This window comes from Phocoena phocoena, chromosome 8 (genome assembly GCF_963924675.1).
Source record: "Phocoena phocoena chromosome 8, mPhoPho1.1, whole genome shotgun sequence".
NCBI lineage: Eukaryota > Metazoa > Chordata > Mammalia > Artiodactyla > Phocoenidae > Phocoena > Phocoena phocoena.
The window spans coordinates 7,908,735-7,928,994 of record NC_089226.1 but is presented as its reverse complement, the minus strand read 5'-3'; the positions used below and the strand labels follow the sequence as shown (position 1 = coordinate 7,928,994).

General features: G+C 50.5%; 1 protein-coding gene across 1 annotated transcript in view; it reads right to left on the bottom strand.

Annotated features, from left to right (window-relative positions):
* KIRREL3 (kirre like nephrin family adhesion molecule 3) overlaps positions 1-20,260 on the bottom strand; it is a 119,502-nt gene that overhangs the window by 68,440 nt on the left and 30,802 nt on the right. The window contains exons 3-4 of the mRNA XM_065881617.1: positions 19,886-20,035; positions 14,957-15,106 (exon numbers count right to left, since the gene is read on the bottom strand). Coding sequence (XP_065737689.1) covers positions 14,957-15,106; positions 19,886-20,035 — 300 coding nt within the window. The remainder of the gene's footprint in view (positions 1-14,956; positions 15,107-19,885; positions 20,036-20,260) is intronic.

Genomic DNA, 20,260 nt, shown 5'->3' with positions numbered 1-20,260 from the left:
CTTGACTCATTCTAGAAGTCCACTGTTACTCTGATACTAAAGCCAGACAAAGACATCACAAAAGAACTACGGACCATCGTCCATTGTGAATATAGATCAAAGCCCTCGACCCAAAATTAGCAAACTGAATGCAGCAACATAAAAAAGATTATACACCATGACCAAATGGGATTTTCCCCAGGAATTCAAGGTTGGTTCGACATTTGAAAATCAATTAATATAATCCATATTAATAGAATAAAGAACAAAAACCACATGACCATCTCAACTGATACAGTGAAAGCATTTCACAAAACCCAATACCATTCATGGTAAAAGCTCTTAACAAGGTAAGAACAGATGGAAACTTCCTCAACCTGATAAAGGGCATCTATGAAAAAAGTAGAGCTAACATTATACTTTATGGTGAAAGACTGCATGCTTTCTTCTAAGACTGGGAGTAAAGCCAGGATGTCTGCTCTCACCATTTCTATTCAACTTTGTACTGGAAGTTCTAGCCAGTCCAATAATTTTAAAAAGGCATCAGATTGGAAAAGAAAAAGTAAATCTATTTTTATTCTTAGACAAAATGATACTGCCTGCAGAAAATCTTAAGAAATTCACAAAAATTATTAAAACCTAAAAAATGAGTCCAGCAAGGTTACAGGATCCAAGATCCGTATATAAAAATCAATCACGTTTCTATATATTGGCAATGAAAAATCTGAAAGTAAAATTAAGAAAACAATTCCATTCAGAATAGCATCAAAAAGAATAAAATACTTAGGAATACATTTACCAGAAGAAATATAAGACATACACTGAAAACCATAAAATGTTGCTGGGAAAAACTAGAGAACTAATTAGATGGAGACGTAGTCTATGTTCATGGATTGGAAGACTCAGTATTGTTAAGGTGACAATTTTCCTCAAATTGGTCTGTAGCTTTAGCACAATTTCCATAAAAATTCCAGCAACCGTTTTGCAGAAATTGACAAGTTGATCCTAAAACTTATGTGGAAATACAAGGAACTCAAAATAGCTAATATCATTTTTCAAAAGAACAAAATTGGAGGACCTTCCTTTCCTGGCTTCAAAATTTAATATAAAGCTATTAGTAATTAAGACAGTGTGGGACTCACATAAGAATAGACATGTAGATCAATGTATCATAATTGAGACTTGAGAAATAAGCCCTTACATTTTTGGTCAATTGATTTTTTAAAAAAAATTTCTTAATATTTAACTTATTTATTTATTTACTTATTTTTGGCTGCATCGGGTCCTTGTTGCTGTGCGCCGGCTTTCTCTAGTTGTGGCGAGCAGGGGCTACTCTTTGCTGTGGTGCACAGGCTTCTCACTGCAGTGGCTTCTCTTGTTGCGGAGCGCGGGCTCTAGGCACGCGGGCTCCAGTAATTGTGGCATGCGGGCTCAGCAGTTGTGGCGCACGGGCTTAGTTGCTCTGTGGCATGTGGGATCTTCTGGGATCAGGGCTCGAACCCCTGTCCCCTGCATTGGCAGGCGGATTCTTAACCACCGCACCACCAGGGAAGTCCCGGTCAGTTGATTTTTGACAAAGGCAATTTGGTGGGGGAAAGCGTAGTCTTTTTCAACAGACAATGCTGGAACAACTGGATAGCTCTATGCAAAAATGATGAATTTAGTTCCTTACCTCACAAATTACCTAGAAATTAACTTAAAATGAATCATAGACTGGATGTAAGAGCTAAAACTGTAAAACTTGTAAAGAAAATATAGCAGTAAATTTTGTGACCTGGGGTTAGACAGAGTTCTTAGACAGAATATCAAAAGCACCATCCATAAAAGAAAAAAAATACTAAATTGGGCTTAACATTAAAAGCTTTTGTGCTTCAAAAGATACCATTAAGAAGATGAAGGAACAAGCCACAAACTGAGAGAAAATATTCACAAATTATATATCTGATAAAGGACTTGTATCCAGAGTGTGTAAAGAACTCTTACAACACAATAATAATAAGACAGCAAAAGATTTGTATAAACACAGCAAAGAAAACTAAAAATGGATAATTATCAGATCCAAAGATGTTTAACACATGAGTCATTCGGCGAATGCAAATTAAAAGCATAGTGGAACACCACTTTGACCCACTGGATGGGTTATAACAGAAAAGCCAAACAACACCCGGTGTTGATAAGGTTGTAGACAAACTGGAACTCTCATACACTGCTGGTGGGAACAGAGTAAAATGATGCAGTCACTTTGGAAACTTTGAGAGCCCTCAACCTCAAATTAGCAAACTGAATGCAGCGACATAAATAAAGATTATACACCATGACCCAATGGGATTTTCCCCAGGAATTCAAGGTTGGTGCCACTTTGGCACTTTTTAGAAAAAGTTAGTTATAAACTTTCCACACGGCCTAGCTAGTCCACTTCCTAGGAATCTACCCATGAAAACTGAAAACACGTACGTACACTTGGACTTGTATGTGAGTGCTCACAAGCAGCACGATTCGTAACAGCCTCAAACTGGAAACAATCCAAATGTCCATCATGTGATGAAGGAATAAACAAAATGTGTCAGACCGTACAATGGGACACTAAAAAGAAAGGAACTATGGACACTTGCTACAACACAGATGAATCTCAAAAACATGACGCTAACTGAAGGAGCCGGACACAAAGGCCACATATTTTGAGTCTATTTATATGAAATATCGAGAAAAGGCAAACCTATGAAGACACAAAACTGACCAGTGGTTGCTGGGTCTGGAGGTGGGAGCAGAGATGGACAAGGGATCGTTCTAGGAAATGGCCTAGCACTGGATTACGGTGACGGTTGCATAACTCTATCTACTAAAAATCACTGAGTTGTGCACTTAAAATGGGTGGATTTAATTGTATATAAATTATACCTCAATAAAGCTCTTAAAAAATAAAGGGGAAGATAAAAAAGGACACTTCCTCTGGGAAGTCTACCCTGAGTGCTCAACCTGCTCTTTTCCCCAGGAAACCCCACTCCTTATACTCTGCTCTACATTTTTTGATAGCACTTACCACCTTCTAATAAACTATAACATTTTCTTCTTGTATTTATTTTTGATTGATGAACTTTTTGCTAGAATAGAAGTTCCACGGAGTCAGGAGATTTTAGTCTGTTTTGATTACTGATGTATATTCCCCATGCCTAGGACAGTGCCAGGTGTGCAGAAGGTACACAGATGTATGTTGAAAAACGTAATGAGGGAAGAAGGCTTGATTGGCAGGTTCCTTCTGAAACGGAGAAGGACCCTGTGGTCCTTCCCCACCATGTCCTCCGCCTGCCCTTTGTCTGTAGATAAACTTTAGCCCAAGAAGAAGAAGTTTAATCAGAGAAGTGAGAAAATGCGGAAGCAAAGGGAAACAGCCAAACAGGACAAAATAATAATAGTTTAGTCACTAAGCAAAGTTAAGGACCTTTAGTTCCTCCTCAAACGCTATAGATAATATTCTGAGACATATTCTGTGAGGTGTCTGGTCGATACTGAAACCTCCACCAGGTGGAAGAAGTTAACTGCATGGTGACCGGACTGTAGCCATGACATAAGCTGCCACAATTCTGAGAACTGGCCTCAAAGAAATGGGAACAAACCGACCCTGGAACTGAAGACTAATTGTATTTAGAACAATCAAGATGATGCTGGTCAGACCACCGCATGACCAATTTCAAGGTGAGTGTCAGAGCTGACTGTGCTGTTTCTACATGTTGCCCCCTCCCTCTGCCTATAAATGCTGGAAACTCCCCTTTAGAAGCTCTTGCCCACTGATTGACAGGGGGGAGTCGACCTTTGGACAAGAGTCTGCCCTCTCCCCCAGTTGCCGGCCTCTGGAATAGAGCAAACTTTCCTTTCCACCAGTCTTGCCTCTTGAGTATTAGCTTTCGAGCAGCGAGCAGCTAGACACCGCTTTTGGTAACACTTATAGCTCTAATATTCTCTAATCAAGGTTTGGTTTTGGGGGAGCTTCTCTTGGTCCTTAGTAGAACTGTTGCCCAGGTCAAGTTGGTATTTGAGGCTGGGGCTGGAGGAGGGACAGGGCAGTCCCAGGTGACCCTTGCTCAAAGCCTGCCATTCTCAGTCTTGCAGAGTCAGAAAGGACTAGTTTTCTCTTCCCAGGCATCGTGCAGCCTCCAGTTTATTTCTTTTTTTTGACCTCAGTCGACCCATCTGCAAAACAAGTTTTCCTGATCACCTTATTGAACGTGTGTCTTTCTCTGTGTGTAGACAGAGGGGAAGCGAGTAGAGGGCGTGTTTGCGGCCAGAGCATGGCCAGCTCTTCTGGGAGGATGGCTGTGGGACCACTAACCCGCTCCCCTGTTTCTTCCCTTCCACCCAGGAGGCTGCAGTGGTGTTCCTGGCACTGGGTGATTTCTCAGCTGCTGACGCCTTTCCTGACATATTTACATATGGAAAGTTCTCCCTTCCTACAAACATTTACAAACACCTTGACGGACTTGAGAAAATGTGAAACTCTTTTGGAAGCCAGCCTTCGTGGGCTGTAGGGCTCAGCTATTGATTTTTGCGAGACAGAGGCAGCTGTGTGGGCTTCTGGGTGCCTACGAACCTCCCACTTAGGCAAACCTCCTCCACAGGCACAGAATAATTTAGAGGCCCAGGGCGACAGGGAAAGAAGCAGCGGGCAGTCCCCTGATGATGAGACTTATTGGGATGGAAAATGGATGCTGCGGGTCCAGGGGCCCCGGCTCCCATGGCACATCTGGAGAACAGGGCTGCCGGGACAGGTTGGGACAGGTTTTCTGGAGCCTGTTGTTGTGCAGGCTCCCTCTCTGCCTCTGGGGGCCTGGGCAGCGAGAGGGCTCAGACAGGGCTCCTGGAGCTCCCTGGGGCTGGAAGGAGACTTGTGGTCCTAAGGGGAGGAGTCAGGCAGCAGTAACTGTGAACAGAGTTTTGGGAAAGGGGCGGGCCATGACAGCACAAAGAGCAAGGGTTTTCGAGCCAGAAAGAGCCGAGTTCAGGTTCTAGCTCTTTTTCTTTGTTGTGGTGTGACCCGGGGCAAGTGAATGGGCCTCTTGGGTGTCATCTGGAAAAGGAGACCTCAGGCCCGCCTGCCAGAGATGGTGAGAATTTTAAAAAAGGTCCCTGTGTGGATGACCGAGCGGGTGAAGATTCCCGAAATGTTCCTCTCTAGCTGGACCTACAACAGAGAGCTCATCCCAATACAGCGGCAAAATAACAAAGCTCTGGCCGTTCCCAGTCCCAAGGTGGCTCTGGGCATCCTTCCTCTGCAGAAAACTGCCTGCAGGGAGAGACTGGCTCCCCGGCTTCTGCTGGCCGGCATCGCATCCTGTCACTGTGGGCTCCTCTGCTGGCCCAGGATGCGGGTTCTCTTGGCAGCGCCCCCGTGAGTCTGCCTTGGGTCGTGTGACCTCACCTCTAACCTCCCTTGCCCATTGGCTGCTGGGGGAAGGCTTCCACTTAGTGGCATTTTCTTTCTCATTTCATGCTGTAATGGAGATTCATTGCTAGTCTTAAATCCATAATTGGCCATGAAACCCTCGTCCCGGGCCTGGGCTGAGGTCGGAGAGGAGAAAAGGTGGCTCTTCTTACCCTTACCCTCTTCCACCCCAGCCTCTCGGGCTTTCCCCAGGGTTGGCCTCGGGCAGAGTCCTGGGGGTGACACCCATGCTGCCCCACAGGTTGGAGCCAGGAGAAGGCCCTTCGCTCCTGGGGGACTGGCTGGGTTCGCCCCTCTCAGTCGGCTGTGACTCTTCCCTCTGCTTCATTCCTCATTAGGGGGAATCAGGGGGGAAGTGGGCCTCGTGTTGAGGGTGTCATGCTTCGCCTACTCCATTCTTTTCTGGGCCTGACAAGGACGGGGTCACCGAGATTTGTCTATTTCCCCACAGTTACTATTGTCTTGATTGAGGGTTCTTGTGCCTTTTCACCGTGGAGGCACTAATGAATCTGCCAAGGTCTGAACTTTGTGTGTGTGTGTGTGTGTGTGTGTGTGTGTACACGCGTACACCAGTGCATTTGTCCTTGATGCACGGTGTCATTGTGTGTCTGGATGCATAAACAGGGAGCCTGGTAAACGGCCAGTGGCCAGCTGGACTTCCTGACTGAAGACCCAGGGGGGCACCCGGAGACAGGTGGGCTCTTGCTTGTGCTTTTTCAGGTGGGAGGGATGTTGGAGGCCACGCCCAGGCCAGAGGAGACAGCCCTGTGATGGCAGAACTGGTGAGGGCCTCCTCAAGGCAGCTGCATTCCGAAAGTTACAGGGAAGTGACTGGAATTTCATGCGTAGCCATGGAGCGGGTGGTTCCATGCTAAAGGGCTGATACCAGAGGATCAAGGTCCTGACTTTCGCAAATCTCCATGGTCTGAGCCCATGCTCCCCTTTGCTGAGCGTTGGAGCTTGTTCAGCGTCTCCCAGGGTCATGCTTGGTTACAGCAGCGGAAGGACATATTATCCTTGCTCCAGTGTATTTGTTTTTTTGACCTCAGTCAAAAAAATGTCATTGTTCCCTGAGTCCTTCTTCCCTTGCTCACCAGAAGAGCAAGGGAAGAAGGACTCAGGGAACAATGATCCCTAAACCATGACGGAATGAGGGAGAAGCACAAACTGTGGAGTGGATCTGCATGCCATCCTTCCAGCTCCTGCTTTTCCCAAGGAAGAGGAAAGTGGGTCCCGAGAGGTTAAGCAACGTGGTCCCAGGTCTCACGGCTGCTCTGTGGCAGGACTGGGGCAACGATGCTCGTTTCCTGACTTCCAGGCCAGAGCCCTTGTCTGGCTTGGACCTGGAGAAATGGCGGTGCCCTGGACATGGTGGAGGCACCCTCAGGACTGCAGGGCTGCCCTGGACAGCCTAAGTCACTTAATGATGGTGGGGGACTTGAGGGGGGAGGGTCAGCAGAACTAGAAATGGAGTGGTGGCGGGCCAGGAGCAGGGGGCTGAGAGACTTGCATACAGCAGACCCGGGGCTCCTGTAAACCTCCCTGCCTTCCCTTGTGCTGCTGTTGAAAGCAAGAGATGCTGGAACAGGGAGGGGAGGGGCTGGCCCTGGGGTGGTCATGTGGGTGCTTTGAGCGGTGAGCACTTCCCAAGGTCGTGTCGGGCATCTGGGCCACCTCGGCAAGGCCACTTACTTGGGCCACTTAGCTCTCCTATCATTGGCTGAGTCTGTTCCAACTGCCCTTGGCGATGGCGGGTGGGGTGAGGTGGGGGATGTTCATCCTTGTATCAGGTCTCCTCCTTCTTGGGGAGGCCCCTGCCTACCCCCTGTCACCTACATTCAGGCCAGGAGGGGAAGTGCTGAGCTCGCCTCCATCCCTGATGGATCCCCATCCCCTCTGGAGCCTTGGGAGTCGTCCAGCATCTGTGAGTCTCCTTCTACCCCGCACTTGCCACCATGATGGATGGGCCCTGGCTAGGGAGCAGCGGCCTCTCCTGACATCCTACTGAGGCTGACATGAAGAACAGGGAGATGGGGGTGGGCAGAGAGGCCATTCCTCTCCAGACAACATGGCCAATTAGAGGAACAGGGAGACTGTCGGTGGTGCGGTGGGGATGGTGTGAGCTCACAGCAGGAGGGAGGGTCCATCGTGACGCAGCTCCGAAGTCAATGCACCTCCACCCAATGGCTACAGGGAGCTCCAGGAATATCCTCCATCTCCCCCGATCCCCCATCAACAATGGCTATGGGCAGCCACGCGGGGGCCATATGGCATTGAACCCAAGTGTGGACCTCAGAGACCAGCACCCCACCCTCAGGGAGCTTATAATATAATTTGGAAGAGAGGGACCATTTGTCAGCTCCAGGTAACTCAGTGACTCCAAGCCACGCCCACCACGTAAGCTACGCGAGCAGGTGGGCACAGAGTTAAACCAAGAAATCAAAGAGGGGCGGGCACTGACCAAAAAGAGGGGGAGGGGTGGAATCCGCTTCTGGCCCAGGGGACCTTGGGGGTGGCCTGGGTCCCTGAGAGGGCAGAGGAGCAGGAAGGGAGAGGAAAAAGCCGGCGGCAGGGGCAGGTGTGCATGGGGTGAGGTGCACAGCGGCTCAGGCACATCTCCTGTCTGGAAATCTGGGAGATAAGGATGCTTTTTTTGTTGTTATTCTCTCCCATCTCTGGCTTGTTTGCTGCCCCAGTTTGCGGGTGATCGCAGGGTAATGAATGTGGCAGGAAACAGGCACACAGCAGAAATGTGACACGGCACCTAAGACCAGGCTGGGCCCCAGGAAAAGCAGGCTTAATGAGGAGATAAGGAAATCAATTCTGCTTGTCTTCCCGGGCATGCGAGCTATGAGAGGCCTGCAGGATTCGTGGATTTCTGCCTTTGTATTGGATGGAAAAGCTTCTCTAGAAAACGGAACCTGATCCCCCAGGAAGGAGGAGTTGCTTGTTGGTGTCTCTTAACGTTGCAGGAATAATAGTAACAACAACAACGAGAGGGATAATAACAACAGCCAACACGTGCATGCCTTGCTGCATACCAGGCACTGTTGTGAGAAATGCCTTACATGTATTATTTTATGAAATCTTCTCTATACCGCTAAGGGGGCAGGTACAACGATTCCCCCATTTTACACACGAGGAAACTGAGGCACAGAGTGGCTGAATAACTGTCCAAGGTCACGCCACAGGTTTCAAGTGCAGGCAAGCTGGCTATCAGAGTCTGGCCTCTTAACCATGAAGCCGTGTTGCTTCTGTAAACACAGCACAGCACAACACAACTCTCCCATGTATCGAGGGCGTACTGTCTGCCAGGTACGGTTCTTTGTGTAATCCCCCTAGTCAGCCCCACCCCTATCACTACAGTCCCCCGATGGACACTTACTGAACCCCTGGTATGTGTCTGAGCTGTGCTGGCGTGAGGGCTGCTCACTGCCTCCTAGACACTCAGTGGGGGAGACAGACGTGTGAACAGTGACTTTCAATGTAATGTGCCGAGCGTTGTGATTGAGGTGGGGATGGACAGCTAAGGAGTGCAGAGCGGGATGGCCGGGCCACATGGGGTTCAGGGAGGGCTTCCTGGAGGAGGTGGTATCTAAGATGAATCCTGTTAGGTGAGCAAGAGTTAGCCAAGGGAAGAAAGGTGGGAAGTGCACTCTAGGCAGAAGCACATGTGAGTGGAGGAGAGGAGTGTGGTGAGTGGAGGAGAGGAGTGTGGTGAGTGGAGGCCGCTGTGAGCTGGTCATTATCCTGGAGCAGGGGCTGGAGAGCAAGCCGATGGGAGGCCTCGGAGGGCCTGCGTGCCACGGAGGGAGCTTGGGCTTTGTTCTGTGGAGATGCTTCCTCACCCATGAAGAGCCACTCAGACTATCCCCTACTGAAAGTGTGACCGGGTGGCTTTCTCACCACCAACTTCTGGAAGAATGAATTAGAAGCCAGGGCTCTTGGGCTCTGTTTCAGCTCTGCCTTCCCTTGCTGCAGGACCTGAGTTATGTACCATCTCTCTCTGCGCCCATCTACCCAGAAGGTTAGGGGATTGGGAATTGGGGAATGCTGCCAGCAGTGTGGACTTAGAGACCTTGCCCTGCAGCTCCCCTGCTGAAAGAGTTGCAGACAGCACTTGTGGCTTTGAAAAATGCACAAAGTGAAGACACATTTGGACCTTATTCGTTTGCCCCAAAGTATTTGGGGTTTGACATCATTTTAAAGATGGCTTCTTCATTTAAACTGACTTACTCTCCATCAGAGTTAAATAATTCATGTTGATTTAGGAAGCTTTCTTTCTTTTTTTTTTTTTAACATCTTTATTAGAGTATAATTGCTGTACAATGGTGTGTTAGTTTCTGCTGTATAACAAAGTGATCAGCTATATGTATACATATATCCCCATATCTCCTCCCTCTTTTGTCTCCCTCCCACCCTCCCTATCCCACCCCTCTAGGTGGTCACAAAGCACTGAGCTGATCTCCCTGTGCTATGCGGCTGCTTCCCACTAGCTATCTATTTTACATTTGGCAGTGTATATATGTCCATGCCACTCTCTCCCGTCGTCCCAGCTTACCCTTCCTCCCCACGCCCGCCATGTCCTCAAGTCCATTCTCTACGTCTGCATCTTTATTCCTGTCCTGCCCCTAGGTTCTTCAAAACCATTTTTTTTTTTTAGATTCCATGTATACGTGTTAGCATACGGTATTTGTTTTTCTCTTTCTGACTTACTTCACTCTGTATGACAGACTCTAGGTCCATGCACCTCACTACAAATAACCCAATTTCATTTCTTTTTATGGCTGAGTAATATTCCATTGTATATATGTGCCACATCTTCTTTATCCATTCATCTGTCGATGGACACTTAGGTTGTAAGAAGCTTTATTTCTAATGGGAGCCACAAGACAGCTGAGTTAATATTAGAACGGACCAGGAAGAAGAGGGAAATAGGATAGGAATACTGGGAAAATCCCCTTTTTAATAATTAATCTGACATCCACTATCCTTCCCCCCCCCACTTCCAATCCCCCTCACTCTGCTCTGCTTTCTCATTTTCATAGCACTTGTTACCATCTGATATCCTACACAGCTACACAATGTACTTGCTTAATGTTTATTACGTATCGACTGTCTCTCTCTCTCTGCTAGAACACGAGCTCCACCGGGGCAGGGGTGCTTTTCTCTCTCATTTACTAATGAATCTCGAGTGCGTGGCACATAATATGTGTCGATCAAATCCTTGGTTCTCGTGTCTTCCTGCTCTGGGTCCCCCAAATCCCTGCCTTCCGGGTTTTCAGGAAGTTAGAAGGATCACATCATGCAATATCGCCCTTACAGCTCTGGCCCTGGAACCGTTGTGGTATTTTTCAACTCAGGGGTTCCGGCAGGTGGGAGAAGCAACAGCGTGCATGGGTGTGTAACTTGAAAGTGCATGCCACTTAGTGGCATGTGTGTTAGTTTCATGCTTGCAACAATTCTCGGAGATTGGTGTTTTTATTATCCCCATTTTATAGATGAAGAACCAGAAACTCCATCCATTCATTCAATCACTCATTCGTTCATTCACTCATTCCTTAAAAATCCCCAACGTTACTGAGTATCTACCCTGTACTAAGTACTGGTTATAGAGTTGAACCAGAGGCCCAGAGGGAACTCGGAGGACCTTGCCCAAGGTCACACAGTGAGTAAGCGGCAGGCAGGTATTCTGGTTCTCGACGCAGCCTCTACCCCTTGCACCACAGCTCTGCACACGTGCTGGGGGTCCTGGGCAGCGTCCCGGCAGAGCTGGCTGGGTGTGCATGGAGGCTGGATGTGGAGGCGGGCTCTGGGGCTAAGGTGTACAGCCAGAATCCCAGCGCTGGGCAGGACTTTGAAAGGTCCTTTCTATAGCCTCAAAGTGGGATGTTGCCTAAAATACCCTCATCGGTTACTGTCTATGACTCAGGCACCACATGAATTCGGGTTCCAGTGGGGGATTTTCCTAAAATAGCTGGTAGAGCAAGTTGGGCTCCTTGTTGCAGAAGTCGTTGCTTTCTGGGAGCTGGATGGTTCTTCATAGTAATAGGTCATCTTAGTTATCACCACCTTTATTTTACAGATGAGGACACTGGGACCCAGAGAGGCTGAGTAACAAGGTCACACAGCTGGTTAATGGCAGGACCATGACTGCTGCCTCCAAGCCTGTGGCTCTGCCCCTGACATCACGATTCCAGAGGTGTTCTGTGGGGTGGAAGGGCACCCAGTCCTTGCCTCGCTCAACTTCACAGGATCTGCCCCTTCCCCTTTTGCCTCTCTGTCCCCTGGCTCCTTCCCTCTGTCTCCCTGAGGTAGCAAATGCTCAGCCCACAGTTGCTCCTTGCCTGATTGCATCTGAGAGCTGGGAACACAAGGCTAATTAATGTGTCTGCGACTCTCGGCTTGGCGGCCGGCCCTGGTCCCCATGCCCTCCCTGGAGCAAGGCAGCCTCTGAGCTGGGCCCTCTGACTTCTCTAAGCAGGCTACCGGCAGTTGCATATTTTAACAGTGCACATCTGTTGGCTACATAATCTCTCGTATTTGCCCTTCTCACTTGGTGCTTTGATGGAAGACCCCTGGGGGTCTCCCTCTGTTCCAGCCAAAGTGTTTGCTTTGCAATTTTGCTGGAATACCATCCGATTCTGCTCTTACAACTTCTGCAGGTTCTAATCAGGCTCTTACTTTATTTAATTAAACATCTATCTCAGGCCAAATACGGACTAAATTAAGAAAGCTCTCTCATTCCTGGAACATAGGGAAAGCAGCGCCCCCCTTGGGGATATGGCTGGGACATTTTTTCCAGGCTGAGATGTCACGGCCAAGCAGATGGGATCTTGGCTGGGAAGCTGGCTGCCCAGGGTAGAAACAGCCCTCTCTCTGCTGGGACAGGAGAAGCCCTGTCTATCCACCGCCATGAATAGACCAGGCTCCCTTTCCAGAAGGCTGGGTCAGCTTCTGCCTGTAGGGCCTCCCTCCAGGGCAGTAGGTGGGGCTGTATACCATGGAGAAACTCAGCTAGAGTCCTGCAGGGCCAGGCCAGGGCTGGGACCCACAGGACTACTCAGGGGTAGGGACTTAGGGTAGCCTTGAGGAGTCAGGGGGGAATGTAGCAGAGCCTGGGGAAGCTTGAGGAGTGGTTTTTGTGGAGACCTTACGAAAGGCTGATGGACAAATGCCAGCTCAGTCTCCCTTTCTGGCCTCAGGAATTCTACCCAGGCCATCCTGCTAGGGTCTCCTGGAAACTCTGCCTCCCCCCTCTTCAACTGATCTCCAGACTTGTGAAACATTTCCCACCACAAACCGCCAGAAGCCTGTGCCAGGTCAGGCCTCTGGAGAGGGAGACGGGGGAGTGAATGCCTTTTAGATGTGACCCAAGACAAAATTAAGTCTGTTCAGATCAGAACCAGAGGCCCTGCTCTCAGAAGCCTGGCTCTTAACCGGCCAGACAAAGGCAATCCTCAGGGCATTTAGGGATGTGGAGACCGGGCAGAGAGCACCCTTTGCTTCTCTGAGCCTCAGACCATCATTTGGGGGCCACAATCCCCATCCCACAGGCTGGCATCGGAACAGGCGAGGTAACATAAGTGGTTTGGAGTTGGAAAATCTGGGGTCTATTTTGAGGGATAATTAAGCTGTGTGACCTCCCATGAGAGCCTTTGCCTCTCTGAGCCTCAACTTCCTTATCTGTAAAACATTTGGGATAATGTAGACTTTGTCACCTAACTGAGATAGTAGAGAGGAAAGGAGGCTGTGACTGGCTGGGTATGACCAGGTTGAAGCTCTGATACCAGGATGTGAACTTAAGAACCAGAGGAGTCCCCATCTGTTTTCTGTCCTGCGTGAAGTCAGGAGTGGGCGCTGCTCAGGTTCCTCTCATTTTAGCATCTCTGGGACCCTCTAGAAGGGGTACAAGGGAAGGGGTGGTGCTAAATAACCTCTGGAGATGAAGATCCTACAATTCCACTTAGCAAATCTATATGGCCTTTTGCAATCCTTAAGGATCAGAAAATATATTAGGCACTAAATCCTCCTCTCTCCTCCCTCAATCCCCACAGCGATTACAGACCGGGTCCCATTTTAGCCACATCTCAGGAGAGATGAAGGTGGCAGCCTCTCCCTCTAACACAGGAGGCCCACTTCCTGGTCAATCCCAGACTTGCTGACCCTCCAGAGCAGGTTTATTTTTCTCATTCCTTCCATCGCAGGTGGGGGGAAACTGAGAGGTGGGAGGGGGTTTCTGAGGTTGGCCCCCAGTTCCTCCTTCCCGTCTTAAGAAGCCAAGCTCTGAGCTGGGTAAGTGGTCCTCCAGGGTCAGTCTGCTGCTGTGCTTGAGACAGTCTACCCCGTGTGCTGGCCGTGTAGATCTGAAGATAACCTGACACCCTCGTAAATATTTCATCTCTGAGCAGCCAGCGGCAAGGAGGCAGCGCCCCAGCTGCCGACCCTGTTGTCAAACTTCACAGCAGCTGCAGGAGGCGGGGGTGGGAGGGACTTCCCTCTTCTGGCTGCCTGTGTGCCATCCCCCATGCGTGTCCTTTGCTTCTCTGAGCCTCAGACCCTCCCCCGGGGGCCACAGTCCCCGTCCCGCAGGCCGGCGTCGGAACAGGCGCGGTAACATAAGTGGAGGTGCTGAGAGGCCTGCTGTGCAGCGCTATGCAAACGTGAGCTATTATTACTTATGTGCCGGCGTGGTTCCCAGAGGGCCTGCCTCCTGGCTAACACCTGGCCGGAGGAGGCAGTTGACAGGGGCTGAACTCTAAACTGGGACGACGCAGCTGGAGAGGTAGATGAGCCCGTCCCCTGGTCTCAGGCAGGCGTGCCCGAGTCAAGGAGTGGGGACCTCTTCAGGAGGATGTCCCAGGGATGCTGGGCTCCTGGGAAGCCAAGATGGAGAATGACCAAGGGGTAAAGGTGTGATTTAGCTTAAGAACCTGAAATGACCCTTCCTGGGGATGACGTAGGCAGCCCGGTCCTCCACCGGAGAGCCAGGATTCCCAGGGAGCAGCAAAGGTGGGAAGGAGCAGGGTCGGGGTGGTCCCCATGGATGCTGAAATCATGGAGAGAACTGAGCTCCATGCTGAGTCTGACAGGGGAGGGTTTTAGATGGGGCTTTGTCAGCACCAGGGGAGGGCAATTCAGAAAGAAGGGACTCGAGGATGTGTCCCCTTCTTCTCTGGATCTCCGTCACCGAGCACAGGACCTCACATGGATCACGTGTGCAGAACATGCTTCCTGATTCAATAAATAAGCACCCAGGAGCCCTTTTTAACTCCCTAAGTGGCAGTCAAACATGCTGGGGTTGGGCAAAGTCAGAGGTCAGCTGGTGCTGGCCTTCTGATGTCCAGGGCAGGAACTTTCATTTTCCCCCTTTGGGTGGGGAGGGACTGACAGTGGGGCAGCAGTGGTCAGAGCCCTGTAGGACAATGCCGGGGGGCTTTGTCCAGTGGAGAGGCCCCTCCAGTTTGGCCCCTGGCTTGTGGAGCCGAGCCCAGGGTGCTTCCCATAGCATCGTCAGCCCAGCGTGCGGACGGTTCTTACCTAGGACGGTGAGGCGTGCGGGGCGGGACCGGATGGCGGCCTGGATGGCCTGGCACTCGTACACAGCATCGTCTTGCAGCTCTGCCCGCAGGATCTTCAGGTGATGTTCCCCTGACAGGTGGTTCCCTACCACCAGGTACTGTGGGTAACCTGTGGAGACGGCAGGCATATCAGCATATGAGGAGGGCTGGGGCGGGGGCGGAGAGCCGGGCATGACAGACAGGCACAGCGGGGGACGGGGGGGACACCCGAGCTGGGGCTGGTCCTAGGGCCTGGCAGAGCAGGAGGTGACTGCATAGGGCCCTGACCTCAGTATAAGGAGCACAAAAGAGAGTTTCCCCAGGGGGCTGGGGCAGCGTGTGTGTGTGTGTGTGTGTGTGTGTGTGTGTGTGTGTGTGTGTGTACAAGGATACTGTGGGTTTTAAGTTTAGGAATGTTGGGGAAGCTATTATTGAGTGGGAAGGAGACAGCAGAGATAGGGGTGCTAAATGTGGACAGACACAGTGGGCTGTCACCCTGGAAAGCAGCGCACTGGGCACTGTGGTTTGCAAAGCAGACATGCAACCTCCTAATAAGCAGACACACAGAGAGACAGAGAGACCCAGGCTGAGATGTGCAAACCGAGAAGACAGAGTCAGAAGGAGAGAGAAGAAGAAAAAAAAACTTGGAAAAGGATCAGGAGTCACTTTGGGGAAAACTTTAGTTTCAGGATGGACAGGAAGTAGAAACCGAGGCCCACACACCAGTTCCCAGGAAACTCTGGTCACTTGGAACTGTAAGTGGCTCTTTTCTGGTCATTCCTACTACGACCCCCTGAACCCCAGGGCCTGATTAAACACTTAGGAGGCGCTCGGGATACTTAAAAATTTGGGGCCTCTTACACCATGGGCAATGAATAACAGATAAGTAAAAGCTTGAGAATGATAAATCATTAAGCGGCTTTCCTGATGCTCTGTGGGTTGCATATAAATGCCAACACGAGTCGTGGCTGCCGGGACGGGCAGAGCCTCTCTCTCTCGGGTCTTGGACCCTCGACCTCCTTAGTTTCTCCCAGCAGGACCTGTTTTCCATCAGTCCTCTTCCCAGAGCTCTGCTTTCCCCCACCAGTGCCTTACAGGGTCCTTCCTCCCCTCAGAGGCCCATCCAGCCTCCAGCAGCCCCAAACTGCTCCTCTTTCTGAAGGGCTTTCGCTAGGGCAGAGTGAGTTCTCAGAAACGTGCCATAGGAGGACGGAATTGGGCACATTCGGCCTTTTTTTTTTTTTTTTTTTTGCGGTACGCGGGCCCCTCGCTGTTGTGGCCTCTCCTGTTGCAGAGCACAGTCTCTGGACGCGCAGGCTCAGCGGCCATGGCTCATGGGCCCAGCCGCTCCACAGCATTTGGGATCCTCCCGGACCGGGGCACGAACCCGTGTCCCCTGCATTGGCAGGCGGACTCTCAACCAGTGCGCCACCAGGGAAGCCCACATTTGGCCTTTTAAAGAGAAGACTAGTGCTCAAGAGACAGAAACAGAGACAGAGGGATGTGCCATAGCTCTCTTCAAATATTTCCAAGTCTCTTAGTGGGGGTTAGATGTGTTCATGTAGCTCCCAAGGACGGCATTAGGACCAAGGGTCAGGATGAACATGGGGAAATACTTTAGAATATTGTTAACAATTTACTGGTGTCCAACAAAGATCTGGGCTGCCAGAGGTGGTAGTGAGGTCCCCGTCACTGGCTGTATTCAAGCATACATGGGATGGTTGCATGTAAGGAACACTGCAGAGGAGATTTCTACCCTGGATGAAGTGTTGGTGCTCTTAGGCCCCTTTTACCCCCCCATAACCTAAGGGTCTTCCAGAGGTGGGGCAGGGCTCCCTGGGGGTGGGCTGTTAGGCAGCACCCATTTCTGGTCAGTGGACGCAGCTGTGATCCTCCACCAGACTCCCCAGTATGCTTTTGAGGTGCATCCTGTGCTAGCATTGTCCCCACCATGCCATCAAGTGGTCCTGCCCTCCACAGCTGTTCAGGCCTGGCTGGAGATGCTACAAGGCCAGCAGCTGTACCCACAAGAGCCCGGCCGCCCCCCTGCCCACCCTGCCTGCCCTCTGCTGGGCTTTGGGAAGGAGCCCGGGTAAGTTAAGCTGGCTCTCCCTGGGGCCGGGTGAGGGGCTGGAAGTGGGTCCTCCTAGTCCAGCTCTCAGCGTGCTGCGGCTGTCCTCAACGTAGCTGGCTCACTGCCCCAGGCCCTCCAGCCCAGCCTCTGGATCCCACTGTCCTGTGATTAGCCCCTGGTCTCCTGCAGGCGTCTTGGCCGGAGCTTGTGTTTTTGTTGACTTGCAAGCCGTCAACAGCAGGCTTCCGCTCTCATAAGCTGCTGAAAACATCAGTGATGGGTTTGTTTGTATTTGCATAATTAGGCAGCGAGCCGTGATGCTATCCCAAAGACTGGCAGTATCTTCGCAAAGCACAGGCCCAGAAGCACAGATTCTGAGGAAATTCTAGCTCCTTCCACAGCATCAATACTCTTTCTTGCTACTCCCAGGGGAGGCAAAGTTATTGGAAGTCTGGGTTCTACAGACAAATTGCCTGGGTTCCAATGTCAGCTCTGTCACTGCCTAGCTCTGTTGTCTTGGGTAAGTTACTTTAACTCCTTTGCCTTTCCATTTCCTTGTCAGTAAAGTAGGGACGGTGCTAGTACCTCACAGAGCTATGGTGAAGATCAGATAGGATAATCTAGGTAAAGTACCTGGCATTCAGTAAGTAGTCTATAAATGCTAGTTTAAATGAACATAACAATGACATAGGGTAGCCAGAGAGGTCCCTGTTTTGAGGAGGGTCTAAGGGCTTTTGGGGTTAGGAGCCAGGGTCCCATGCATTGGGATTGGGTGTTTGTTTGAATCAATTTCTTTCTCAGCTGTGATTTTATTTACCTGCCAAATAAAGGGGAAAAGCCTTCTTTTTCTACCCGTGGATGATTGTAGATTTATGAGATAATGTCTGAGAAATATTTGAGCCTCTTAGAAGAAAAATGTTCCATCAGTATGAGGGAGTGTATTTATAAATCACTTCCTTCGACTGTTTTTCTCCAGCTTTGGTGACCAGAAAGATAGTAAGGTCTTCAGTTAAGGCATCATTTCTGGTAGGCTGGATGGGGCTACACATTTAAAATAGAAGCAGGCAGAGCTGTGGCAGGCTGAAACCCCATAACACGGGCCCCAGTTCCCCCACAGTGTTAGGTGCTCGGCAAATACTTCCTGAACTGAATTGAGATCTATTACACTCACTTTCTTATCAGGCAAGCAAACAGTGTTTACTGAGCATACATTTGTCATTATTGTCATGCTATTTTGGGACAAGGGATCAAATACAGAGAAAACACGTTACCAAGAGTTTGAGTTTATTGGCTCTGCAAGGAGAGGGCTGACCTTCTTTCTGTCAATGGAGTCAAGTTGGAGAGGAAACGGATCCCAGTTCATCAGATCCCATTGCCCTCCAGCACTTAGCAGGACCCACTGCCGGATCCCGGAAAGCCATTCATGGAAGTGGATGCCAGAGGGTCAGTTATCCATGCAGCGATGACCCCTCTATGAACCATCCATGGTGACCTGGGGCTTCCTCTTCACCGACCCAACAAGACCCCAGTCCCTGATGGAATCCGAAAGCCACTAACCGGGAACCCAGAGAGCTTCCTTAACCAGCAGCAGTGCTGGGCCAGCTCAGAGCCTCGTGGAGCGTGAAGGACTCGGTTTGGGGAGATCGTATTACTCCCCCAGTTCCTCTGCGGTAAGGGGGTTCAGAGTCCCTGAAACTGGCTGGTTCCCACAATACTTAGATTTTATAGCAGCACAGTATATTTTGGAGATGTGATCGTGTATTTTATCCATGCTCAGCTGGGCAGCAGCACTCAAACCCTGTGATACTATTGACCGTCGCTATAATGTTTCAATACACATTTTTGGCAAGACATAACTCACATTTTAAAGTATTAGCTTCCCAGCCGTCACGTTCCCGAGTGCACTTCGATTTTTATTTTCCTGCAGCCGAAACCACGAGAGAGGCCAAGCCGCTCCTCAGTTGAACACATATGCTTCTCTCCTTCTCCACCCCCAGACACGCCCCAACCACAGGGATGCCCACATTCCTCGTTCTGCATTTTACAGTTTATGCTAAGTTAACAAAGAGCCACACGGCTACCCTCCTCAGGGGAGAAGAATAGTGGCTGATGGGCGAGTGACCAGGAGGATGATTTCATTCTTTTTTCTCCCGGAGGAGAGGATGGATTGGAAAAACGTCTGTGTGGGCTTAAGGGTTGACATTTACAATAGTTAACAGGTGATGGGGCGTGGGCACCAACCAGACAGCACAGACGTCAGCCATCAACAGCCATGGGAGCCCACCAGCGCATCTTTGCTGAATACCAGCCTGGGTGGTGGGCTAAACGAGGCTTGGAATTTATTCTAAACACTGATTTTCTTTTCTCCCCATCGCATGGTGACCCCTAAACCCAACCAGGTTTCTTCGCGTTTTCAATCTACTTGGCTCCCTTTAATGGTTGGAAGGAGGCAAGAACAACACTTAACTTGTGATTAAGTGGGGAACACATGTCGGACCAGGAGAAGGAACACTTACTTCTGGAAAGCTGACCTCATGTGAGTCGAGTTTGACTTTGCAATGGACCCTCCAGGGCAACACTGTGTTAGTTTAGGACGGACCGCCCGAATTGAGGGTTTACTCATAATTCATCACCAGGAGTCAGAGGGGCCCTCAAAGTCCCATGCATCCTGGACCCAGGGCCTGCCTCGCCTGCCTCTGCCCGTGGGATCTGCAATGAAAGCTGAGATTTGATCCCCAAATGCCTCTGAAGATGGGGTTCCCTAGGAGGGGGTGGGTGGGTGGGGAGGGCAGGGGCGGGTTCTAGGCCTTCCTGGGGAGGTCTGGGGATACTCACTTGAGAGGTCCCTGCCCACGCCCAGAGCCAAGCCGTCTTTGATCCACAGAACGAAGCCATCGTATTCAGGGATGGCGCACAGCAGTGTCACCGGCTGCCCCGATACCACAGCCTGGTCCTGGGGCTGCTGGCTGAAGGAGTACACTTGACCTAGGAAGGAAACAAATGCAACGGTCAGTTACTTGCCGGAAGGGCTTCCCCTCGAGCAATGGAAGCAGAGCCCAGGCTGCCCTGGGGGACAAGGACCCCCAGAGCACCTCCCTACCTGCCTGGGGCCCAGCTGCAGCTTCTTCACTGCCCCCAGCTCCATCCCCTGCTTGCGGGAGCTGGCCCCGGCTGCAGGCTCCCTGCCCATCAATCCCCAGCGCACTCACG